Below are 26,172 nucleotides of genomic sequence, written 5' to 3'. Positions count from 1 at the left end.
TATATATAATAAAGGATGTTTTATATTAAATTTTATGAAACACTTTTTGCACTACATCTTTAGCATCATTTTTTTTTTCTTTTGTAGTTGCCTCACTTGACAAATAATATTAGAATGGGTATTGTGGCCCTCAAACCCAAAAATCCATAAGACTGTGCTTGGACCCTTAATTTATTTGTTTTATGGGGACATTTTTTGGACCATGATGGGAGGTCTAAGAGCAGTTGCTGGCAACAATAGGCTGGTCCTTTAAGGCAGATTATCACTTTTGACTTTAAGCTTAGGCCGAGGACATGATCTTCGAACTACATTTGATATCCCTTACCCTGAGATAAATCTCCATTTCCCAGTATAGACCTCTCTTCTCTCATGTTTTCACACCCCGATTTTTCCAACCCTCCCCCTCTTCTCTTACCTCCTCCCCCTTATATACCCTCTTGCTAGTTGGACCTTCATTATGATGGAATCTCTCGCACATGTGTGGGACCCACCAAATCAATGATCCTAATGGCCTTGTGAGTCTATGACATTGTTCCCCCTTATCAAATTCGAGATCAACAGCGGGCTCCATCAATTTGACTGTGTCAAATTACTTTGTAACTTGTGCTCAATGCCAGTTCGGGTCCTCGAATGCGTATTGGTGCTTGGTCGAAGGTCACAGGCTCAGAGCGTTGGGCCTTCCACAGGACCACAACCTGTTTGTTCTTGGGCGAAGGTCATGCTTCCAATGTGGACTGTCCAACATCCTCGACCCATTTTTGAGCTGTAGAGGGTTTTTATTTTTTTATTTTTTATTTTTTGGGAAAGAATGTTAACTTATGGTATTTGCTCCTAATAATAGCTCTTTATCATTAGATTAAGACACCAATAAGTTTTTGATGTAGGTGGGAATCCAGATATCTTATACAACTATCATAGACTTTATTAATTGATTTAATTGGAATCCATAACAAAGCTATAGAGATGATGGATTGAAGAACATCCCTGCGTGGACCCAATTTGAAGACTAAAAACAGTGTCGTTGGCTCAATACTAAAGTTGATAATCAGTAGACCAGAAAAAGAATAAGGATAAGGGAAAAAAGAAAGTTGATAACGTGAAAGGAAAACCAAAATTTCCGCAAAGAGAGGAGAATTATTACTTGTGCTTTTGCTTTTTTCTTATTTCATTTTTTATTTTTGGTACAAATTACTTTTGCTTTTGCTAATACACATTGCCTATTTATTACGCGTGTTGGTTTGCTTTCTTGGAGGGTTTTGCTTTTCTCGTTTTCTTAACGGATGCTAAAGTAGCAAACATCTTCCAATTGCAACGAATTTGCTTTTTTTTATTGGCCCTTTAAGTTGATACGTGGTACGATGTTCTATTTTTTATTGGCTGGTCTCCTACCAAAAGCGATGCTGACATGGCAAGAGTGCATCATAGGAAAAGTATACTTCTTACTTTCCAGAACTCTGTGTACCCGTTATTGTTTCTTCGTTATTCACAAAAAATTATTGTGCCACGCCATTAGCCAACAATATCGGTCACAATTCCCCCATCACAAAAAATTCCTGTGTTCAAGTTGTGATAATGTTGTGGCCAATAGTGTGGCGCAAGAGTTACTCGTTATTCACCGTTTAAGGCAAATGACATATAGTGCCCGTTTGGATTGAACTGAATCCTGCATACACGTTTTATGTTTTTCAGTTTTTTTTTTCCTGCCCATGAACAGTAACCTCGCATGGATTTACTATGCAAGAGACAAAAATTACTATTTAAGCACTGTTCATCACTGTTCAAGTACTAAAAATATTAAAAATGAGTCCTACGGCACTATTCACATATTTAAAAATTATTTTGTTACAATATTTTTAGTTTTCAGTTTCAACAACAATAAGTTCAATCTAAACGGACCCATATAACAAGGTATGTAAAACTCTATACTACCAATACTCACATTTTTACACATAATTTACCACAACTATCTTATATGATGAATTATGATAGACTATTTATTACATAAATTTACTTTTTTTTTTTTTTTTTTTTTTCACTACTTATAATTTGCTAAGGCGAGATTGTATTTCATACCACCCAAGATGTTAGACCATTGTCTAACTGACGGATGGGTCCCACACCCACCAGACCAATTTCTCCTTTTTAGCCGACTGCCCGAAGGGACCCACCACACCCACTTATCAACAAGACAATAGTCTCATGCGTCACATAAACTATACTTTATGCTACTTACCAAGTCTACTACTAACATTATTCAAACTCAAAATTCAAGTATCCCTCCCTTCCTGTACTTGGAGTCTTGGTCTTCATTCAGATCATTCTTTCACTACTATACCACCTGCTATGTACAGACACCATTCTGCCTTCCACCGCTCCGATGGCGGTGGCGGCGGCTAAGTTTCACAGCAGCAACAGCCTCCTTCGGTAACACTTTTTAAAATCCCAGTTTTGGTCTCCAAAACCCTCCCTGCTGCCTTAACTTTCCTTCAACAACAACAACTTCTCACTTCAAAAAAACAAAACAAAGCTACTACTCGGATCATGGAGAAGATCGACTCTGCCGTCACAAACGCCAGACACAATATAATCGCTGCCGGAGAGAGCGTGACGGCAAGGAAAGTGTCTCAGGTTGCACTGCTCATCCTCAACCTCGACTCTTGGAATTCTCTTGGCATTCCAATGCAGGAGGTCCCCAGTCTTCACCGCCTTATGCTTCTTGAAGGGAAGGTACTATTACTGTTACTATTACTATTACTCTGTAGTTCTAATTCTAATTCTATTTTGATCCTATAATAAGTCCTTATTTTTTGTTGTTAGATAAATGCATTTATCCATTGCTTTGTTGGGGTCCAAAGAATTACCTCATTGTATGATTTGGAAGTGGCAATCTGTAAGAATGAGGGCGTAGATAGCTTCGAAGAGCTCGAATTGGGGCCTTTGGTGCGACACCCACTTGCCTTGCATTATTTTTCACTCAAACCTGATGCCACTGAAGTTTTTAAGATAACCGGTGAGGAGGTAATTAGTTTCCTTTGGAAGTTCGTATATAGGACGAAGAAGAAGAATAACAATGTTCAAGCTGAAGAGTTTTTGGATAGGAAGAAGAAGAATAAGAGTTATTACATTGACAATATTCAAGTTGAAGAGTTTTTGGATTTTATTGCTAAGAGGCGTTCTGTTGCCAGCAAGGAAGAACTTTGTTTACGAATTCAAAACTTGGGGATGCATATTTCTGCTGTCCGAAAAGCCATGAACGCACAGACTACCATTTTAAAGAGACCTGCAGATGCTACTTCTATTTCTCAACGTATCGAATCAATCTCCTCTGCACAGAAGGATTTTCGTGGCAAGCGCATCAGATTTGTTTCGTCAAGCTCCAGTGACGATGAAATTGATGATGATCCCAACAATGCTAACTTGCCATCACAAAATGTTGCAAGTTCTGACCAAGTGACTAGCTATCCTCACCCGGCTGAAATTGAAGAGATGACAAGGCTTGGGTGGGATGATGACGCGTGGGAGTACCCTGCTCCTGCTAGTGGCAGCCCAAGACACAATGAGAGTTGTTATCAACATTCATGTTCCACCATGCCTGGACCCTCTGGATCATCTCAAAATATAAAAAAGAAAGATAAAATGGAAAAGAAAAATAAAAAAGAAAAGAAAAGAAATTTTAATGAAGCTGATCTTGCAGTTGATAATCAATCTATAAAGAAATTCATTACGAACTGGAAGAAGGCATGTCAGGACCATACTGAGCCTGATAAGGTATGTTAATTCTTGTTATAAATTATGCTTCATGCCTATTCGCTGCTTTATATTGTTTATCTGATGTTGAAATATAATTTTGCTTTGTATGGTTTATATAAAGAATATGTGTGTAAATTTAATTCTTTAAAATGATTTCACAATAGTTCTCAAGGTTTATAAATTTTTCCTTATCTGGATGTTTTGGAAATAGAAGAATAACAACACCTTCGATTGAGTTGAGTATAATTTGAAGTGGGTTAAGCATTTGGGATTGCTTAAATTCATTCTTACTTGTGATAATGTCATTAAGACCATTGTATGATTGGATGAGGACCTTTGGCAGCCTCCATTGTTTTTTTATTTTTTATTGGTAAGTTATAGATGCACCACCTCACCCACCATCCCATTATTTTAGGAAAGGAATTGCCAATTTTGCTTATTGTCACAGCATCCTCCATTTTCATTTATTTTAAGATTTTGTTGCTCTTTTATATTTTGGATTGTAATTTTTTTGAAGAAGAATGTGTACTTCTCCTTTATACTTTTTCAAGGTCCTGTTATTATTATTTCTATTACTTAAAAAAAAAAAAAAAAGAATTATGAGAAAAAGCAAGCACTTGCCATGAAAACTTATATCTTACATTACATGCCTTGAGACTTGTATTGTGAAATTGAACAGATTTTTTTTTTTCTTCAACCTTGGTCTATCTTTTGTGATTATTGCAGGTCTCTATTAAATGTTTGGATTGTTGTGATCACTTGATGTTGCAGAAGTTTAGGAGCATATATGAAATTTAGGGACTGTTAAGTGAAATGCATAGTCTTCTATGTTCTGCAGTACTGACTTGTTCAAAGTAACCAATTTATTTATGGATTTCAAAATATCTATTGATGCCCAGAATTTTTCTTATGAAACCGTTGCCTACAAACTCCAACAATAGGGGTTGGTTGTTAAAAGAAAATAATGGAAACAGTGAGGAAAGAAAAAGATATTTTTTTAAGGCTACTCTTTTAGTGTTCTGTTCTCTTCTTGATGATTTGCATAACATTATGTTTGATTCACTGCAAGAGAAAAGAAAAGGAGTTTTTTTATTTTATTTTATTTTTTTAAATCCATTTTCAAAAATTTGGTTTATTGATGGGGAGAGAAAAGAAATGAAATTGCAAGGAACACCGGTCATCATTTTTTTCTAGGGTCTACCCAAAAAATATGCAAGATATGGAGAGACAATTATAGTTTGATGTAGTGTTTTGATTTTGATTGGGGTTTGGACTCAAGATTTTAGATTTTTAGATCTGAGATTTATGGAAGTTTTGGAGTTGAAATTTGACAAGAAAACAAACAAACAGAGGTCCAGGGGCTGTAAACATACTAGAATGGTAAATTTGAATTTTTGGTGTTGTCGATGCTCATTGATGATAAGTTGTGCTGATGGTTTTGGCTTGAAAGAGGTGGTTTTGGTTCAGAAAATTAATGAAAAAAATTCAAGAAGAATGAGATAATTAGGCAGAGTCTTACTAGTTCTTCTAGAGTCACCTAGAAGAATATTTTTTTTTGGATAAATCATTAGTTGGTGGATGGGGAATTTGAACATTGGACATCTCCGTTGAAACACCAAGAAGCACCAATTGAGCTCTAAGAAACTCACTGAGAAGAAATTTAGTGGAGTTTCATGATTAAAGGGAAGCATAATATGCTAAGGTCTCTCTCTAATTGTTTATAGGACCACAAAGTTTGCTTATTCAGTAATAAATTCTTGGGAAAAGTTAACGAATTTTGGTTTAGGATTAGAAAATTTTTATAGGAAAAGAAAAAAGTAACTTATTTTTTTGATAGTTTTTTATATTTCCCATAAAAGTTGTATTAAAACTTTTTTAAAATGGTCCATTAACAAATGCCCTAAGGGCACCCATTAACCGGAGCCTGAATTCTTAACATAACATAAAAAACCTTAAAACTTCTACTAAGAAAAGGAAATGACTAAACAAGACTCAAAATCCAACTAGCAAAAGTCAATCTAGCAACAATAAAATGAAACTAGACTCATTACTATGTAAGTAACTACTGATAGAATTGCAAAATCACTAAATTACCTTATAATTAGAATTTTCTAAAGTGTAGGATCTGTTAGTGTCTATCATGTTGGCTTTATAAATATTCAAGATTGCCTTCTGCATCATAGTTGTAAAGAAGAAATATACCAAACTTCTCTCTCTCTTTTCTGTTTGAAAAACTTGCACTTTGATTTTGAATTATGCCTTCAGTTCTATTTCTTGTTGTAATGCTATGTTTCTAATCAGGGGCTGGTCTATTTGGTTCTTGTTTATTGTGCTTACAAAAATGGGATATGATTCTCAGCTGACATCTCCTAATACTTGTAGGTTTTCGGGAGGATGCTTCAATTTTATAACATAAAAGATCGACGAATAAAGAAAATCAAATCGATGTTCTCAAATTTTCCATTTGATGGATTAATAAATACTGCTGTAAGTTGATTGTGTTGAATTTTAGTGTTAGCCTTTATTACATGTAATAACTGAATAATGTAATCATATCATGAAGAATTTTAGCTAACTCCTATTTTCTGCATTGTGTTTGGGAATCTGGATTCTTGTTAGACCAATTTAATCTAAGTCCAATATTATATTCCCATGTAAGGTTTTTTCTTTAAATAAAAATTAGAACTATGCCTATATAATTGAAATTGAACAATGAAACAGATAGTAAAAAAAAAAAAACTTTTAGTAAAGTGGCAGAAGCAGATCATGTACAGCTGAGTGTTGTTAAAAGCGAACTTAAGGTGCGCTTAAAGCTCAAAGCTTGAAGCCCCAAGGTCTGAGTGCTTCGCTTGGCAAAAGAAACGCTCATTTAATGAAGTGCACTTTTTGAAGAGAGCACACCTTGGTGTGCTTTTTTATATTTTATGCTAAAAAAGATATGAATCATCAAAATTAATTGCTTGATCTTAAAAGATATAACTTGGATGAATGATTTGCTATACAACCACTATCCTTAAGGTGTATAGTATGACTCTTCTATCTTATAACTATTCTTTTGAAAAAGGGTCTTACAATCTGATAATCACTACCTCCTCAGTATTCAGTTCTTTTAAAGATCCTGGTTCTGACAGCCATAATAATAATAATATGATTATAGACATTTCTTATCTCTGTGCTCATTGGGCAGGATTTTGAACTTAGTAAGAGTTATCTCTCACCAGTTGTGCTGACCTGTTTCAAATGTATTGGTTAAAACTCATTAACTTAGGTTCTGGCATGTTGTTTTGTAAGTCATTATTAATTTCTTGCCTTTATTGATAAAAATTTCTCTTAATTACTACAGATAAGGTTTTCCTGAGTTTCATAATAAAAGAATTCTTGTTTAACGACTTGTCTTGGGCTGAATGGAGTTATTGTACCTTTGTGTTCATTTTATATTCTTCTTTGTAACATATTTTCTTTGGATTGCTGTTTCTTCTGCTTCTACGTTCCCTATTGATGTAGAACACAAATAGGAAATAAGAAATAAAAGAGGAATAAAAGGAAAAACATAATAAATCCTAAGCTTCACCACCTAGAATTTGCCTCCAAACCCTAGGCTTCACCTCCTAAGGGTGTCTGATATCACCACCAAACAAAGGAGGAGACATATTCTCAACTCATTATAATTAATTCTTATTCAAATGCAACTGTCCTTCCTCATTACAGCAGTATCAATTAAATAGATTTTAGAGATTATATTACTATGGGAAATGCCTAATCAAATTCCCTAAAACCCTCAACATTAAAAACTAATTTCAAAATTCAAATTCAAAAACAATTTCAAATTTAGGGTGTGTTTGGATACCGTTTATTTTGCTGAAACTGAAAAATTATTGTTGAATGTACTGTAGATAATAGTAAAAGTTAGTTGAAATAGTACAGTGGAGCCCATGAATAGTGCTAAAAAGTGCAGTGAGACCCATAAATAGTAGCAAAAATAAGCTGAGTAGTAAAATAATTTTAATTTTTCATTTCAATCAAAACGCACACTTAGAGACACAATCTTAAATGAATTTTGTGCTCCCTGCATCACCTATTCCACTCTTTTCTTTTTCCACCTAATTTTTACAGTTTTGGTGTTGAATTCTACCAGTTTTTCTTGATACGTAAGTTTATAATTGCTGAGGCCAAAGGTCTGTGGACCAACTGGTATCTCCTTTGCCCATGAATAAGGGGGGAGGGGTGGGATCATGGGTTCAATCCTGAGTCACTCATTTCAAAATCATTAGAATATGGTTAAGCCAAATTGTAACAACATTGATGATTTGAAATGAGATCAACCTCAAAAATTTGGGAGCAAGTACTAACACTCAGTGGTGATTGGATCTTATTTCACTGCAGTGGTAAGTGGTAACTAATCATTATCTACTGTAATGTCCTTAATTCATCCCATATCCTTTGGACTTCTAAAGCATTAACCTCTACAGTTTCTATCAACTTTGAAGAATCCCATTCAATCTCATCTATTTGCACCCAATTCTGATATGGAGAAGGAGCTCAGTGATGATCAGGCAAGGGGTTCTTCCTCATGTTAGGCTTGGTAATGATGTTGGGATTTGGGAGAGTTCCATTGTCTATGAGGTCTTGTATTTCACATTTGAGGTGGAAACAATTGTCGGTTTTATGGCCAGATTTTTTATGGAAGTGGCAATACTCATTGAGGTTCGAAGTAGGAGGTACAAGATTGGGCATAGATGTGGGATGTAGAGGTTTGATGAATATTCACATGCAGTAAGTGTATAATTACCATTAGTGACTCTAGTTGCATGGTGTTGTAAAAATATGGAGTGCTCCTTCCAGAGACCTGCTTGTAAAGGACAATGCTGTATTGTCTATGACTCATGTCTAGTTATCCAGGCCATCTAAATATTAACACTTCTATCTAAATGAAGGTTATTGTTTGACTAGGACTTTACCTTTCTTTTTTTGTTATTTAAAATAATCTTATAAGTTACTTCAGATGGTATAGGTGCTACTTCTTGTATCTTATATTTGTTCGAGTGTCCTCATTTTTTAATTGTTGTTTATGTTTTATATTTGCATATGCATGGTAACTCACCTCTGCAATCCTTGTTGTGATGCTTCTATATTAGATCACACATTATGATATAAGTTGCTTTTTATATATTGCAGGTATTATCTACCAAATCTGGAATGTGGGACAGCATATTTGATACCATCCTAGCCATTGATCAACAGGAATTAACCAGCTCACGTATGCAAAACCAATCTGAATATGAGATCATAGATGTTGAACCAAGTGTTAAAGAGGCACCCGAGCATAGTGTTGAGCTTACACACAGTAAGTAGTGTTTGCTTCTTAAATTAGGCTTTGCTGATAATAATTCAGTTATGGTTGGCAAATAGGCTTTTCTTCTTAAAAGAGGATGCACCAATAGACTTGTGTTATCTGTCTGTTTTTTTTTTTTTTTTTTGGGGGGGGGGGGGGGGGGGGGGGGGAGAGAGGATTTCATAATTTTTTTAATTGTCAACCTAAATTGGTTGAAAGTTAAAAATCCCTTCCCCCCCCCCCCCCCCCCCCCCTCCTCTCAACCTAAAGAAAAAAGAAGAGAACCACCAAGAGTTAAATTTTATGGGCTCTATGACTTGGCCAAGCATTTTGACATTATCTTGGTTTCTAAATCTTGCTGAAATTTGTAAAATTTGACTCACTAGACTCTTGTCATAATGCCACAACTTTAATATACAAAGCCTTGGAATTCTAGGGCGATTATGTGAGACTTTGATATTTGTTTTTTGTTTTTGGACAAGTGGGCTTTGATATTTGTTAATGGAAAAGGTGTATTTTCATTTGGCTGGCTGGGCATAATTTGGTGTGATTTACTTGATAAGTGAATTGGGGAACCCAAAGTGATAGCACAATCATTTGGGGACCTCACCTTATGAAGTGGTGATCACTAGTTTGAATCTACCTTTCCTCCCCATTGGAGTCAAAAATTATATAAGAAAAAAGTGAATTGGGGAAGGTGTCAATATGTTGTGACACTTTTTTAAGTTTCCCTCCTTATTATCCCATCATTCCTAATATTATTTCCCTATAAATTTGTTCACTTTAATTGTGATGTGTAACTACCAATCTGATCTCACAGGTGTTTCTGTTGAGGACATTATTAGGAAAGTTGCAATGTATTTCCATGGAATCCATAGTTATGGTCAATCAGTTCTAGAAAAGAGAATTAACATCTTACGGAAGCTCTGTGATTGTGAGTTTTGGCTAGCGGAGCAATTTTGTGTCAATACATTTAAATCGCTTGGTTTTGGGGAGTTTTTAATGTTTCTAGAAAAACATGCCTCCCTGCTACCTGAAGAAATACACGAGTTCTTAACAGGTGACATATGTGAAAAATCCCCTTTCAAGGTTTGCATGCTTCAGCATCAGCTGGTTGTTTTAGTATCACAAGCTCTGAATGGCTGCATAGGGGAGAAAGAAATAGTGAGCAAACAGATGATTTCTTCACTGCTTATGAGGCAATTCCCAATGATCAGTTTCAAAATTTCGGAAGATGGTTTTGTGTCAGACTTCCTAGATATTTTGGGGAAGCATAAGACCAATGTAATTTCTAAAGGAGTCCTATTTTCTGTAACATTATTTGAAATGTGTTATGTTGGAGACTCAACAGCCCATAATGGACGTGAACTATTAGAAACCACCAAGGTGAGAATTGACGTCAGCCAGAAAGTAGGAGCCTTGGAATCTCTTACATCCAAGGATGCAATTAAGGCCTTACTTAGGGCACCGCTGATGTCAGATCTAAACACATGGGCACATTGGGACCTGATCTTTGCTCCCTCACTTGGTCCTCTTGTACCATGGTTGTTGAATGAAGTCAACACGAAAGAATTATTGTGTTTAGTGACTAAGGATGGCAAAGCCATGCGCATTGATCATTCGGCTACTGTGGACTCATTCTTGGAAGCTGCACTTCAAGGATCTCCTTTTCAAACAGCTGTGCAGCTGTTATCTTTGTTCTCATTAGTTGGAGGAGAAAAATATGTTCCCTTGTCCCTTTTAAAATGTCATGCACGTCATGCATTTGAAGTCATTTTGAAGAATTCTCTTGAGAGTAGAGAAGTAAATGACACTCAGAGCTCTCTCATGCAAGGAAACACCTTATATAGGCAGAAAATTGTTGATAAGGCTGCTACTAGTAGTTTTAGTAGCGAGTTACACAAAAGTTTATGCAAAATGAATAAAGCAGTGCCTGTTGTATCAAGATTTTTCCTTGATTGTCTTGGCTATTTACCCACAGAGTTTTGTGGTTTTGCTGCTGATGTTTTGCTTTCTGGAATGCGATCTGTCATCAAAGATGCTAATTCAGCCATTTTGTGTGAATGCAACAAAAGGGAAGAGCGTGTCATGCTTCATGAAGTTGGATTGTCTCTTGGTATAGTGGAGTGGATCAATGATTACCACGCATTTTGTTCCGCTGATATTACTGATTTTTTCCCATCTGGAACTTCATGCTTGGAATCCGCTGGGCCTGAGAAAAGCTATGGCTCCAAGAATATTCAAGATTTGCCAGGTAAGTCTTCCACTTCCAAAGCAAAATTGAATGTACCTTGCGTGACAGATGGGCAGAATGAAGAACTTACTGGAGTTTGTCAATCAATCAATGGGGTAGAAGTTTTTGATGATAGAATTAGCAGTGGTCACTTGCAACGTTTATCTGAACTTAATGAAGATAAGAATGCAGCCCTGGTCATTGAATCTATTAGGCGGGATGAATTTGGCCTTGATCCAAGTCTTTCAAACACTGAAATTAGCATGTTAAAGAAACAGCATGCTCGCCTAGGGAGAGCACTTCATTGTCTTTCACAAGAATTATATTCTCAGGATTCACATTTTCTTCTTGAGCTGGTAAGATCATCTTCTTTGTCTCTTTCATTGCAAGTAGTAGTGTAGTGCAACTTCACATGTGAATAACATCATGAACCAATATAGTTTTGTGAAGTAGATTTTTCAATGCATCTTATGTTCCGTAAGGAATTTACTTTCACATTTTTAAATATCAGTTGTATTATCATGTAGTTTAAATATCGGCTGTATTATCATGCTGGTTGAAAGAACTTTGTTTACTGTTGTCATACTTTTTATATATATATTTTGATATTCTTACTCTTCTACCACTGGTGTTTTCTTTCCTACCATCTATAACAACTAAGATGTCAACAAATATAGGAACACAGTTATGTTAAGACTATTTCATCAATATCTCCTTCATCAACATTCAAGCAACTAAATCACATTCCTTTACATTTTCTATAAGACACCAATAATAAGAACACAAACGGACAATCTTTTTACCATCAAATAAGGAGTTAAAAGATGATCCACTGCTTATTTACTTTAATTGTGTATACAACACCAAACAACAATTAATAGGTTTCTATTGTGAAGATTTGTCTTAAAATCTTCCTTTTGAGGCACCTTGGTACATCAAATACTATTCCAAGGAAATTTCACAACAATCAACCCTTGAAATGCCACATAAGATGGACCACTAATTTTTCTAGCCTAGCTAAACTTCAATATATTCTATCCTCAACTCTTCTAGAAGGGAAGTTAGAATACAATAAATGTGTATGCATCTATGATTGGTACTAACTCACATTTGCTCAAATTGACCTATGTAAGACAAATTGGGGGAATTTGTCTACGTGTAGTTGTGGTGGGTTAAGGTTTATGAGGATTTGTGGAAATAGGATCTAGAGTTTTTGGAGAATGGTTTATGGGGTTGTGTTAGGATTTAGAAGTGGTTTGATGAGTTGTTTGGTGGCTATTTGGTAGAAGAAAGTATCTATGAAGCATGGGTGCGTTTCCAGATTGGGTTTGGGTGCGGGTGCGGGTGCGGGTGCGGGACTCGGCAATTTTTGAAAAAGTAGAGAGCGGATGCGGTGGGGTGCGGCGATTAAAAAATTATTAAAAATATTTTTATTTATATTTTTAATATATTGCTAAGCATACTTTTTCACATTATATAAACATATACCAAATTTAAGAGCAATAGTAGATGATAACTAAAACATGATGTTCATAAATTAAATACAACCCACAAATTTGAGTTGAGAACTTGAGATTGAGAGTGGGTCGGTGAGGTTGTGAGTGAGTTGAGAGTGAGATTGTGTGAGTGTGAGGGTGAGATTGAGTGTGTGACTGAGTGGTTGAGTGTCTCACAGGGGAGACGGAGAGCAAAGACAGAGAGGCAGAGAGCACAAAGAGCACAAAGAGACTAGTGAGAGAGAGCTAAAGTTTGAAGTGAAGAATGCATGAGAGAATTTAGGGTTTGTTATTAAGTTCAAATAGTGCGTTTTGCACCATTTTTTTTTTTTTTTTTGAATTTCGGCCTAAATTGGCGGTTTTGCTTGATACGGTCTGAGTCGGCGCGAATCAGCCTGAGTCTGCGCCATGTCAGCACAATTCGTGAAAAAAAAAAAAAAAAAAAAAAAAAAAAAAAAAATGGATGTGGCACCGATGTGCAGGCAGCAGCGTCCCTCGTGCATCGCTACGTCGAGCCGCGAAAAATGTGGGTATGACAGGTGTTTTGCCTCATCTGTGCATCCCAGGAAAGTATGTGGACTCCTAGTTTGACTAGAAAACTAAAACCTAAAAAAATACTGACTTGGACCTAAAGAAAACAAAACCTAATTGGATATCATAGAAGATTCTAGACCTAACTAAATTACAAAAATACCCTTAAATTGTATGATTGTAGAAATTGTAGATTGCTCATGACCATATATTGGATAAGGTTTTCCTCCAAACCAATTTGGAGGAATCTCCTCCAACCCATTAAGTCGCTATTTATAAACTTTCTATGTGTAGAATTTAAATAAGTTACATGACTCATTTAAAAAGTCCTGTGACTAAAAGTATACGTGAGTGGTTTCTTTAATTTCCATATAGTGAGTTGGAGGAAGTTTCCTCCAAATTGGTTTCGAGGTAAATTTTTTCCATATAAAATTTCCTATTACTAATAAAATATAAAATACTCTTTTTGCCTGAAAAGACTCATATTCACATGTGGACCTAATAAAATTATTCTTGAACAGGGGAGAAATTTTATTGGGATTGCACTCTTATTTTAAAGAAATTTTTATTTACATATCAAAAAAAAAAAAAAAAAAATTGAATAGGGGGATTTCCAAAATAAAAGCAATTCCATCTTCCATGGATGCATCACCTTTTAACCTAATACCACCTTGAAACAAAGGAGTAAATATTGAACAAAGCCAAGTTCATTCAGATTTTGGAAGGATTGAATCATCAGCAGATTCCAAATGGTAGATCACCTTTACCTCTCCTCCCTCAACCTAAAAGCTGGTTAAATAGCCAACACCAATATTTTATTGTAGCATTATGCTAAAAAGCTCCATAACCAATATGAAGAGGAGAGAAGATAAAGTATTCCGTTGTCTCAATGTTCTTTGAACCTCCAAAGAATCTGGCCTGCCATTATAAAAAAAGAAAAGAACAAAAAAAATGAATTGTGAAACACAAAACCAAACCCATTTCCTCCACTTTTCACCAAAACCAAACCTGGCCATTAAGTGCATTAGAAAAAAAAAATCCTAGTTAACCTGGGCTTATGCCTTTTTTTTTTTTTTTTTTTTTTTTTTTTAATTGGTTACACACACGCACCTATTGAGTTTTGAACCCTACCAAAACTTCACCTTTTACTTATTCTTGTGGGAGGACTTGGTGCCATTTGAGTTAGTGCTCAATGTGTAAATTACATCTTCTAGGGACACCACTTTGAGCCTGCTATCAAGTCATTTGTTCACAACATACTGAATTATGACTTGGAAAACATTTTGAAGTACTTTAGCAAGAACATTAGTGATAAATCGATATATTAAAATAATGCCTCTATTTATACTTTTTTGTACCATCAACTTCTTTTAAGAAAATTGATCTCCCTTCCGAAGCAGTCATAAAATTTGTAAGAGGCTTTCTTTGCGCATCTGTCCTCCCATGAAATACAATGCCCGTTCCTTTTTCACTTCAAGACCCCTTGGTAGCAACAAATCTTAATGTGTGCTTTCTCATTTTGGAAGAGCAATTTTTAAAACATTGTAACCTAGAGGAGCAAAACCCACAATCATAATATTAGCTGATTTGGTGTAAGAGCTAATATGATATGAGTTTCTAGCAAAGTGGAACGGAAAGTCACCAGAATAGAACTTACATCCTAGCAATTTGACTTTTTAGATGCTCTCAGGAACCAACATTGTGAAGCTTGTACTTGCCCCTGAGCTGAATTGGCTCCCAAGGAGATGATGTGACTTGTTTAGGCTTCTTTCTCTGTTCTGCCTCTTCTTCCATCCTTTCTATCTTTCAAAGATGCTTTGGTGACACTTTATGACATGGTTTTATTCCTACATTACTAATTTTTTAGCAAATAAGCCTTCATGCGACAATAGAATCCCTTAAAAATACATTGACAATAACTGCAACTAAAGTTTGTGTTTCCACCCCCTTAAACCAAAATTTCCAATTTAGCAACGTACTTCCAAAGAAGAGTACAATGATCTACTGCATAAGATGAACTCACTCTCCAAAGACATTAACCAATAACAGTATTATACTAAAATAATTCAGCTAAAATCAACAATAAAAAATGGGGGAAATCACACCAACCACTTCCCTTGAGTACAAGGAAATGGCAATTTCCCTACTTCACATTGTATTGTGATAACATACATTGTGACTTCTGGTTTTATGGTTTTTAATTCTCAGTTGCTATTCTTTTAACTGTTATATGATTTTGTGAGAAGCTAGTAGTAGCCCAGATGGTTGGGCATGGGAATTGTGATCTAGTTTATCATTTGATATTATGTCATCTGTACCATTTTGTAGTTTATTGTACATCCTGATACAGACTGCAACCCCAATTGTATGGAATCTTTTTTGGTTTGATTATAAAGATGAATTTGATTATAGGTATTAAATACAGAATAGGTTAGGTTGCTTAGAAGCCTTTTTTTTATAACTTTTTTATAATAAATGAATCTATTTATTGTTCATTTTGCTTCAGGTTCAAAATGCTGATGATAATATTTATCTGGAAAATGTGGAACCAACTCTGACATTCATTCTTCGAGACACAGGCATTGTTGTCCTAAATAATGAGCAAGGCTTTTCTGCTCAAAACATCAGAGCACTTTGTGACGTTGGAAATTCGACAAAGAAAGGATCTAATGCTGGGTATATAGGGAAGAAGGGCATCGGTTTCAAATCAGTCTTCCGGGTATGTTTGAAGAAAACTATAATCATAATTTTGTTTGTTTGTTATTTATTGGGACAAGTACTAAGAAATTTATTGAAAAAAATGAAAGTGGGCATTGGCCACGTACAAAGGTTGTTAGATGGGATCATTCTTTGTTTTGTTTTTTTTTTTTTTTTTTATTATAAAATTTTCTATTATTCTCTTTTCTTTTCTTTTTTTAATTTTTTTTTTGATAGGTAATCAAAGATTTATTGCATAAAAAAAGACATCATGTTTATGATGGTGAACACTCTGAACTTAAAACAGATACAAGTAATTCAAGAAGAGTTATGAATAGAAAAGAGAAAATCATAAATGGAAATACATTGTGTAAAACCCCAAATTCTACCCCACTAAAATAAAGCCCAACCTAGTATAGGCTTCAAAAGATCTGCAAATCTCACAATATATTCAAAAGTACGATTATTACGTTCCCACCAAATTAACCACATAAGACAAGCTGAAACCATATTCCAAATATTAGAAGATTTATTTTGTGTTTACTTGAGAATATTTGTTTTAAAGAAAGTCATAGAATCGAGTAGCTCAACTTAACTGTACCTAAGGCTTAATCCTGAAAGTATCATGATATCATATGTTTTAAAATTATAGAAGCTTTGATTTCTCGGCTATTTGTTGCTAAGTGAACCGTCTGTATATCATAGTATTTTACAGTTTTAATTATAAGTTTTACTTAAAGATTTTCGTGCTTTTGAAGGAGTCTTTTCTGGTCAAGCTCGGTCAATTCACTGGATTATTACGTAGCTCTGGTTTTGTTTTGTTTTTATTTTTTATTTTTTGGGGTAGAGGGTGGGGTGGGGTGGGGTTTCCTCTTGGATTAGGATCCTCTAGAATGCCCTGTTTATTCTTACTGATTGTCTTATTAAGTTATTGTGCATCTTTTCCCTTCTTTTTTCCCTGTTTATTTTGTGCATCTTCTTACTGTTTGTCTTATTAAGTTATTGTGGGATATAAAGGTTATGCTTCTCAAACTCCAGGATTGAATACTAACAATTGCAAGAAGTTCAGAAGCTGATTATTTAATCTAGTATTTGACGCTTTAGAAGCAGATGACATATATATATTTTTTTTGATGAACAGAAAATTTTATTGACAAACCAAAAAGAAACAAAGGCTAGCCAGCAGCTACAGCTGCTAAGAGGTCAGAATTAATTACATCTAAAAAAGGGCTAGGAGCATAACCCTGACCAAAACATCCAGATAAATTTTTCCCAAGGCACCAAGAAGCTAAAACATGGGCTGCTTTGTTTGATTCTCTTGGACTCCACCTGAAAACAAACTTCTTACCATGGAATGCCAGCAAAAGAGTATCAGCTATAATGGATGAAATTCTCCAAGGCACTTCATCAGAGGGGACTTTGAGAGCATCAATGCAGGCTTTGGCATCGCTCTCAACCACTACAAACTCAAACTCGCGGTTAACAGCAACACAAGTCGCCAAATTAATGGCTTCAGCCTCTGCTTGGATGGGATGTTGGTTTTCACCCGTTTGGACATGGAAAAAATCAAATCCCCTCTCCAATCTCTCGCCACAATGGCAATAAATGAGTGATCTAGCCCCACCGCTGCATCACAATTTATTTTAACAGCTCCTTGCTCAGGCCTGATCCAAGAATAAAAAGGTCTAGGCAACACTAAGGCTCCGTTTGGGAGTTTATAAGGGAATGAAATAAAATAGAATGGAATGATTATAAGGGAATGGAAAGGAATGGAATGGAATGAACTAAATTTAAGTAAGGGAAAGGAATGGAAAAGAATGGAATGGAATGGAATTAAGTAACTTTGTTTGGATGTTTTAAAATAAAGGAATGGAAAGGAATGAAAATGAATGGAATGTAACTAATCTTGTTTGGGAGCAACATGGAGGGAATGGAATGGAATCATTTTCTGATAATATTACTATTAGACCCCTATTTTAAAATAAAGAGTTGAATATATAGGGGTATTTTGGGAGTTTTAGTAAAAAAATCATTAAATCTAATTCCATTCCCTCCCATTCCTCCCAATTTTGAAGGGAATGAAAATTTGAGGTTTTAAGGGAATAGAGAGGAATGAGTGTTCCCTCCTATCCATTCCATTCCCTCCCACTTAAACTCCCAAACAAGGGAATGAGCTTTCCATTCCCTCCATTAAAACTCCCAAACAAGGGAATGGAAGAATATTCTAAAATGATTCTTTTCATTCCTTTCCATTCCATTCCCTCCTCCCAAACGAGGCCTTAGGGGACATCAGTGAGCGCAACACGGTGTTCAAAATTTTTTTTTAAGACTACTTGGATTTCTTTATTTGGGGAGAATTTACTTCCTTTATGAATAGCTTGATTTCTAGCATACCACAGATTCTCCAACACCAAAGCCCCAAATAAAAGGAAACCCTCCTTGTCAAAAGTGCCATGGGAAGAGACTTGGGGGGATAAGAGAAATTTTATAAATTGACCTGGGCAGTCAAACTGCAATGCATTTGGTCTGCAGCCCCACTCATTGCCAGCCCACAAAAATCTTGCAGCATGATAGTAGACAAATAGATGTAAGGAGGATTCGGGTGAGGCATCACATAAGAGACACTTAGGATCCATGGCTGGAAAGAATCTTGCCAATTTTTCCTTGGTTGGAAGAATATCTGAAGCCACTCTCCATAAAACCATCTTAAGTCTATCATGAATTTTTGATTTCCAAATTTTTGACTTCACCTGGTCAGACTCGTTGGGCTCAGAATGATCAAGAAGTTCCTTATATGCCGACTTCACTGAAAGTTTACCATTATGGGATTTTACCCATACCCATTTGTCCACCCTATGACTCACTTTGACTGGAATTCTCATGATAGCCTTGGCTGATTCTACAGTGAATAATTCATAGAGTTTCGACTCATCCCATCTTGATTTATCTGGTGATAGAATCTGAGACACCACCAAGCAACTAGATAGCTTATCAGGAGACAATGGAACCGGTTTATAGTTAGGAAGGTTCGGGACCCAAGGATCTTCCCACGTGAGAATGCTTTCCCCATTGTTAACTTGCTTACAAGCTCCAGCCATAAGAATATGCCTGGCTGATTCCACACTTTTCCATGTCCAAGAAGCCTTCTTGGATGGATCCGCATCAAGCCAATTTCTTCTCACCCTGTATTTAGCAATAAGTGCTTGCACACATGGTTTATTGTACTGAATTAGAATCCACCAAGCTACTTTGGACAGGAGGGCCATATTAGTATCTGAAAAGTGCCTAAAACCAAGGCCACCCAAATATTTAGGCTGACATAAATTGTCCCAAGCAAGAGGAGTGAAATACCGGTTTGAATTCTTTGATGGGCTCCACCAGAATTTTTTTAGCATACTATCCATCTCCTCACATAAATTTTTTGGAATGAGAAAGCAAGACATAGCGTAAATCGGAGTAGTCAAGGCTATAGATTTCACTAGTGTTGCTCTACCCATCCAAGACAAGGATTTGCTCTTCCAGTTGCTTACCTTAGATTCCAAAGATTCTTTAAGATAAGTAAAGTCCTTCTTCTTGCTACTTGAGAGAAAAAGATGGACACCCAAGTATTTAGTACCTTGGGAAAGTTTCTTTAACCCTCTTTGATTCTTAAGCTGATTTAGGAATTGAGAGTGAACCCCTTTTGAAGCAAAGACCCCTGACTTCTCAAAATTGATTTGCTGGCCTGACCGATCACAATATTTTCCCAAGATGTTCATGATCTCATTAATCTCTGAATGTTTTGCCTTGCAGACCAATAAAACATCATCTGCATAGAAGAGTTTGGAGATTCCAGCTATTGATGGGGCAATCCTAATGCCATTTATTAATCTTTGGGCTGAGCATCTATTAATCTAATGTTGACACTCATCTCCAATATAATCAATCTTTTCGTTGACTCTTTTCATCTGTCACATGCATTCATAAGCTTTATCGTGGTTATTGGTTGTTTTAAGTTGGTTAAAATGTGACTGACAAAGAATGTAATCTTTTTATTTAGAATTAATTTTTTGCTTAGGGTTTATGACTCAATATTCCAGGAGTGGACATGAAACATTGAGTGAAGTTTAGAAGAAGATGATTAAAATAGATGTTTAAAGGCTATCTCCCACAAAGATTATAAAAATGATTGGAATAGTGTGCAGATGTTTTTCATTTTTAGTAAGTGTGTCAAAGTCTATGTTTCACGAACTCTACATTTTTAAGAAAATTGTAATTGTGGTGAAAAGTGTTATGGTGTGAAAGCAGGCATAGAGTTTGAATGTGGTATCCTCACATAGAAACCTGAGTTACTTTTTGACTGAATGTTTTATCAAACTAATGGTTATACACTATAAATAATCAACTTTCATCAATTTGGGTGTTCTTTCTACAGATCACAGATGCTCCAGAGATTCATTCTAATGGGTTTCATGTCAAATTTGATATAAGTGAGGGTCAGATTGGTTTTGTTTTGCCAACAATAGTACTTCCTTGTGATATTGACTTGTTCAGTAGGCTGGCATCTAGTGACACTGATCATTTGGATGATCAATGCTGGAACACTTGCATTGTACTTCCTTTCAGATCAAGATTTTCGGACAGTACTGTCATGAGCAGCATTATCACTATGTTTTCAGAACTTCACCCGTCTTTATTGCTTTTTCTTCACCGGCTTAAGTGCATTAAGTTTAGAAACTTGCTCAATGATTCACTCATTGTGATGAAAAAAGAAATTGTGGGAAATGGCATCATAAGGATTTCACATGGAAATGAGAAAATGACATGGTTTGTAGCATCGAAGAAGTTGTGGACGGAGGTCATTCTTCGTGATGTGCAAACAACAGAGATCTCTATAGCATTTACATTGCAGGAATCAATTGACGGGGATTACATTCCACTTCTAGACCAGTGGCCTGTTTTTGCATTTCTTCCTTTAAGGACTTATGGTCTGAAATTTATTCTTCAAGGTGATTTTGTTCTTCCGTCATCTAGAGAGGAAGTGGATGGAGATAGTCCCTGGAATCAGTGGTTATTGTCTGAGTTTCCTGGTTTGTTTGTTGATGCTCAGAGATCCTTCTGCACTCTTTCATGTTTTAGAGAGAATCCAGGAAAGGCTGTGTCTGCTTTTATGAGCTTTGTTCCGCTTGTTGGGGAAGTTCATGGTTTCTTTTCAAGTCTTCCCCGGTTGATTATTTCTAAATTACGTATGACAAACTGCTTACTTCTGGAAGGAGGAAATGACAGATGGGCTCCTCCTTGCAAGGTTCTAAGAGGTTGGAATGAACAGGCTCGCATTCTTCTTCCTGATAGTATGCTTAGTGAGCACCTTGGCCTTGGATTCTTGGATAGAAATATACAAATTTCTGATTCATTAGCAAGGTCACTGGGTATTGAGGATTACGGACCTAAAATTCTACTACAATTTATGTGCTCTCTGAGTCATGTGGAGAATGGCATCAAATCCATGGGCCTGCATTGGTTGTCTTCTTGGCTGAATGCACTTTATACAATGTCATTCCATTCATCTAGAAAAACTTTGTTAAACTCTGATACAGAAGGTGATCTCATAGAGAACCTTCAAAAAATATCATTTATTCCTCTTTCAGATGGTACATACAGTTCAGTGAATGAAGGTACAATCTGGTTACAATCTGATACGGTAAGCACTGGGTTTGATGGCAAGCATGGACTTGAAGCTTTCCCAAATTTATTTGCTAAACTTCGAACTGTGAATCCTGCCCTCCTTTCTGCATCAACCGTTGATACCTCATGCATGGATGTGAGTTTAGTGGGCAACCTTACCAACATGCTTCATAGAATTGGTGTCCAGTGGTTGTCTGCTCATGAAATTGTGAAGGTGCACATCTTGCCAGCTGTATCTGATGACAGAATTACAAATAGGGACAAGAATTTGATGACAGAGTATGTTTGCTTTGTAATGATCCACCTACAGTCTAGCTGCCCTGATTGTTTTGTTGAAAGGGAGAACATAATCTCCCAATTACGAAATAAAGCTTTCATTTTAACAAATCAGGGCTTTAAACGGCTTGTTGAGGTGCCAATTCATTTTAGTAAAGAATATGGGAATCCATTCAATGTGAATAAGTTGATTAATGTTGTAGATATGGAATGGCATGAAGTTGACACCACTTATTTGAGGTATCCAGTTACTGAATCACTCTCATGTGGACTGGTGAAATGGAGGGAATTTTTCCAGGAAATAGGTGTTGTGGATTTTGTGCAAATTAATCAAGTTGATAAGACTGTTTCTGATCTATCTCATATCAATTTTAAGAATCTAATGTGGGAAAGAGACCTGATTTCCCCTGAATCAATTGCCAAAGACTGGGAATCCCGTGAATTGGTCCATTTAATCTCTGTATTGTCCAAAAATGGCATGCAGCAAAGTTGTATATATCTGTTAGAGATTTTTGATACACTATGGGATAGTTGTTTTAGTGACAAAGTGATGGGTTACTGCAATCCTAACTCTAGCGGAGATAGCAAACCCTTCAAGTCTTCTTTTATGAGCAGCATCTGTGATGTCCAGTGGGTAGTATCTAGCATGGATGATGAGCTTCACTATCCCAAAGATTTATTTTACGATTGTGAAGCTGTACATTCAATTCTGGGTGCTTCTGCTCCATATGCTGTTCCAAAGGTTAGTATGATATACACCGAATTTTCCTTTTGAACTTCTCATCTTGTTTTAACTTTGATGTAATCTTTCTTCAATTCTGTTTCCTTTTAAATTGGCTGTATATCTAATTATCATGTATACTCTTTACAAAGTTATTTTCTTTTTATGCATGAAATATTGTGAAAGGTGCAATATATTTAGAAGCTTTTTGGTTTAATTTTCTTGACTGCTTACATTGTGATTTTAAGAACTGGAACGTGGTACAAAACATACTAAAGGTTGCTGCAATTATCAGAAAGGGTGTTCCACACAATGAGATTGGGAGCCATATTGAGCAAACAGCTCTTGCTTTAGGAGCATCTCTCTCTCTCATTTGTTTCTCTCCCCTTGCCTTGCCAAAGCATTGCACATCGACTGAGAAAGGGCGTGAGCCTGAATTTGCAACATCAATCAATATGAATTCTTTTTTTTCTTGGGTTAATTATTAGTTTTATGAAAAATGCAGAACAGATTAGACCTTTAATTAAAGAAAAGATGAAAAAAATATGAAATATTGATGCAGATAAAGTTTTTGTTAGTACATAACGTTATATGAAATAAACTTTCATCGCAAAGTTCACGTTTGTATGGAAGAAGAAAGTGAGTTCATAAGGGTTGCTCCTGGTCTTTTGTGTATTTGATATTGTGTTGCAATATATGCATGCTCTGTGTTAAATACTGTAACATGAAACAAAATATATATGCTTCTCCATATAATTCTTTGAATGGGTGTCAAGCCAAATCCAAATTAAATGATTATCTATTTATAAACAATGTTCGTTAGCACTCCTACAAGAAACAACCTAGCTAAGGTGTGCCCTACATTTTCTTCACTTGCTCTGCAGTTGAGCCTCATACAGTGTTCCGCGCCTTTAATATGATGAGAAGAAGAGGGGCCACCCTCTTTTCTTTTCTGCACCAATCGTTATTTACTAATATATCTTTTTTTTGGGTATATAGCTCAGTTGGTAGAGGGGATAACCAGCACCAGTTCCTCCTTTCTTTTTTTGGGGTAGGGGTGGGGGTACTTGCTTTAAGAACCTGCTATATCTATTCATAAACCTGCTATATCTCCCTGTATGATGGGAGGATTTAGCTGACATGGGTTTATACAAGTTCTTTATTGAGCTTTTTTTTCTTCTTCTTGGAACAGGTACAAAATGGAAAGCTAGTAAGTGATATTGGGTTTAAGATTAAAGTTACTATTGATGACATTTTGGAAATTCTAAAAGTGTGGAGAATTTCTCAGAGACCTTTTAATGCCAGGTATTGCTGCATCTTATTTTCCATTTTAGATTTTTGATATTTGTGATCTGAAAGAGATAATTTATTTAGTAAATGTTCTTTCCTGCTGGCTATAGGAACTAATTAGTATTCTTTTTTTGTTTTGTTTTATTACATAGGATTTTAATGCTTTACTTCTTTCTGCTGTTTAATTGATTTGTTCATACATATTTGGTAGTTTTCTCTTTCCACATAAAAAATCCATACATTCTGTGGCTTAACTATTGCTTTTTCATGTGAAGTATTTGTCAATAGCTTGTGTTTTTACGAATAATGCCTTCTTTTTTTTCGTTTGAGCATGTTAGTGGTATAATATTTTCTATGCAGGGTAATAGTGCAATAATGCCAATGTTCATAAAAATAAAATAAATAAAAGAAAAAGCAAATGGTGGTGTGTTTCTCAGTGCGACCAATTAAAACTGATATCAGTGCTTAGATTATGTTCCTATAGTATCATCTACGAGCTTTTTATACTTGAGATTGCTCTTTTAGTCATACTCTGCATTCATCTGAATTTGTTTTGGGGGCTCATCACCTGACTGGTTTTTTTTTTCCCTAGCGATGCTTCTGAAATATATATATATATATATATATATAGTGTTATTTTGTAATTCTCAAGATTTCATGTGTTCTACATGCTGTGGCAACGCATGTGTAAGTAGTCAATATTGGATGGAAATTCCTTGCATGGCTATTTTGGCGATTTAGATAATTCAGATGATTCTTCGACATTTGTTTGTTTATAATTTGACAGACGAGTTGATTCAATTCGAGAAAAGAAAAGAAAGGTAGAAAAAGACCTAAAATAACATTAATAGAAGTATTAAAAATGGACATGTCAATTAAGTAGGTGATAGACAATAATATTTTGGATAGGATTGAATAACATAAAAAAAAATACATGTAACCAACCTTAATTAGTATGCTAAGCATTGATATCCTCAAACCCAATTTTTTTGGGACTAAGACTTGGATCAGGGGCAGAACTAGTAAGAAGAAAGGGGGGCCATGCCCTCCACCCCCATCCCCCCCCCCCCCCCCAAAAAAATCAAAAGTCCTTTTATATTATGTGTTTTTATTGAATATTTCAAAGATTTACTGTAGTTGCACGATTTTCCTGGTCCAAACCCTATTAATCAGGCCTTGGCCCAAGGCGCAACACACAATAAATATTTGTAGAGGATGAGTCAAAGAACTTAGCCTCAGTGAGCTTAGTCGGTCTGATGCATGGACAATATTATTGCAGGAACAAAAACACAAGAATGGATATCTAACAGAAGATTCTATTTCCTGAGTGCCGAATACATTTCTTCGTCCCCCTCTTCGAGGGACTCCACTACATTATATAGCTCTCTCATTCTTATCTGAACCTTACACTTGTTTGATCATCTAAGTCCCCACTTGAGCACCTGTCCTATCAGACACCCTTATCACTCCCTTGTGAGTTGTAGTGGCCAAGGTAGTACTGTTCAGGAGTCTTTTCCTCATTAATGCGGCCAAGAGGGTGGTTATGACACTTTAATGTGGTGGTGGCAGCTTTCCATGAGATATTTTGGGTTTTATTCTTTTTTATATGCTTGGAGGATGAACTGCAATGGTTGGGGCGAGCTCTTCGTCCGGACTTCGTAATGTCCGAGGAGGAGTTACTCCTCGGACAGGTTTCTTTTACCGCAATTGGGTTTGAATAAGGTTTTGGCTGTGACTTCTCCTCGGACAGGATGCTTCTCGGACAGGCCCGTAGTTTGACTAGCCCATTATTTTGGGCCAGGCCCCACATTTACCTTGTCGAAATTGGAGTTGGCCCTCACAAATATTTTAGTCCAACGGTGTTCTTAATATAAACAAAACTATATTTTATCTTGTAATTAAGAGGTGTAACAAATTAAACATTCTAGTTTCAAAGTAATAAATTAGTGAAATTACCCTATAATTTCAAAAGTGACAAAATATACCTCTATTTCTAAAAATAACAAACTAGACTTTAACCCATTGTGTTTGAGGTATAATGTAGGTTGGGGTTTAATTTTTACTTTTTAAAACATCACATTTTAATTTCTTACTCTCAAAACTATATATTTTAATTTGTCACATTCTTAAAATAAAATTTCTCAGAAAAGAATTAGTTAGTTGGCATAATATTCATAGAGAC

General features: G+C 35.8%; 1 protein-coding gene across 2 annotated transcripts in view; it reads left to right on the top strand.

Moving 5' to 3' along the window:
* LOC126725149 (protein NO VEIN-like) overlaps positions 1–26,172 on the top strand; it is a 49,626-nt gene that overhangs the window by 18,174 nt on the left and 5,280 nt on the right. Inside the window, exons 1-8 of one of the 2 annotated variants that reach the window (XM_050429686.1) lie at positions 2,245–2,727; positions 2,818–3,768; positions 6,133–6,237; positions 8,926–9,094; positions 9,903–11,671; positions 15,849–16,061; positions 20,454–22,721; positions 23,893–24,005. In XM_050429686.1, the coding sequence (XP_050285643.1) occupies positions 2,542–2,727; positions 2,818–3,768; positions 6,133–6,237; positions 8,926–9,094; positions 9,903–11,671; positions 15,849–16,061; positions 20,454–22,721; positions 23,893–24,005 (5,774 nt within the window). In that variant the 5' untranslated portion in view covers positions 2,245–2,541. Of the gene's footprint in view, positions 1–2,244; positions 2,728–2,817; positions 3,769–6,132; positions 6,238–8,925; positions 9,095–9,902; positions 11,672–15,848; positions 16,062–20,453; positions 22,722–23,892; positions 24,006–26,172 lie in introns of those variants that run through there. The other variant, XM_050429687.1, reaches the window with a different exon arrangement.

The sequence above is a fragment of the Quercus robur genome, chromosome 5 (assembly GCF_932294415.1).
Source record: "Quercus robur chromosome 5, dhQueRobu3.1, whole genome shotgun sequence".
Lineage (NCBI taxonomy): Eukaryota > Viridiplantae > Streptophyta > Magnoliopsida > Fagales > Fagaceae > Quercus > Quercus robur.
Note: the sequence above shows the minus strand (reverse complement) of the source record. Positions and strands in the feature narration are given on the sequence as shown.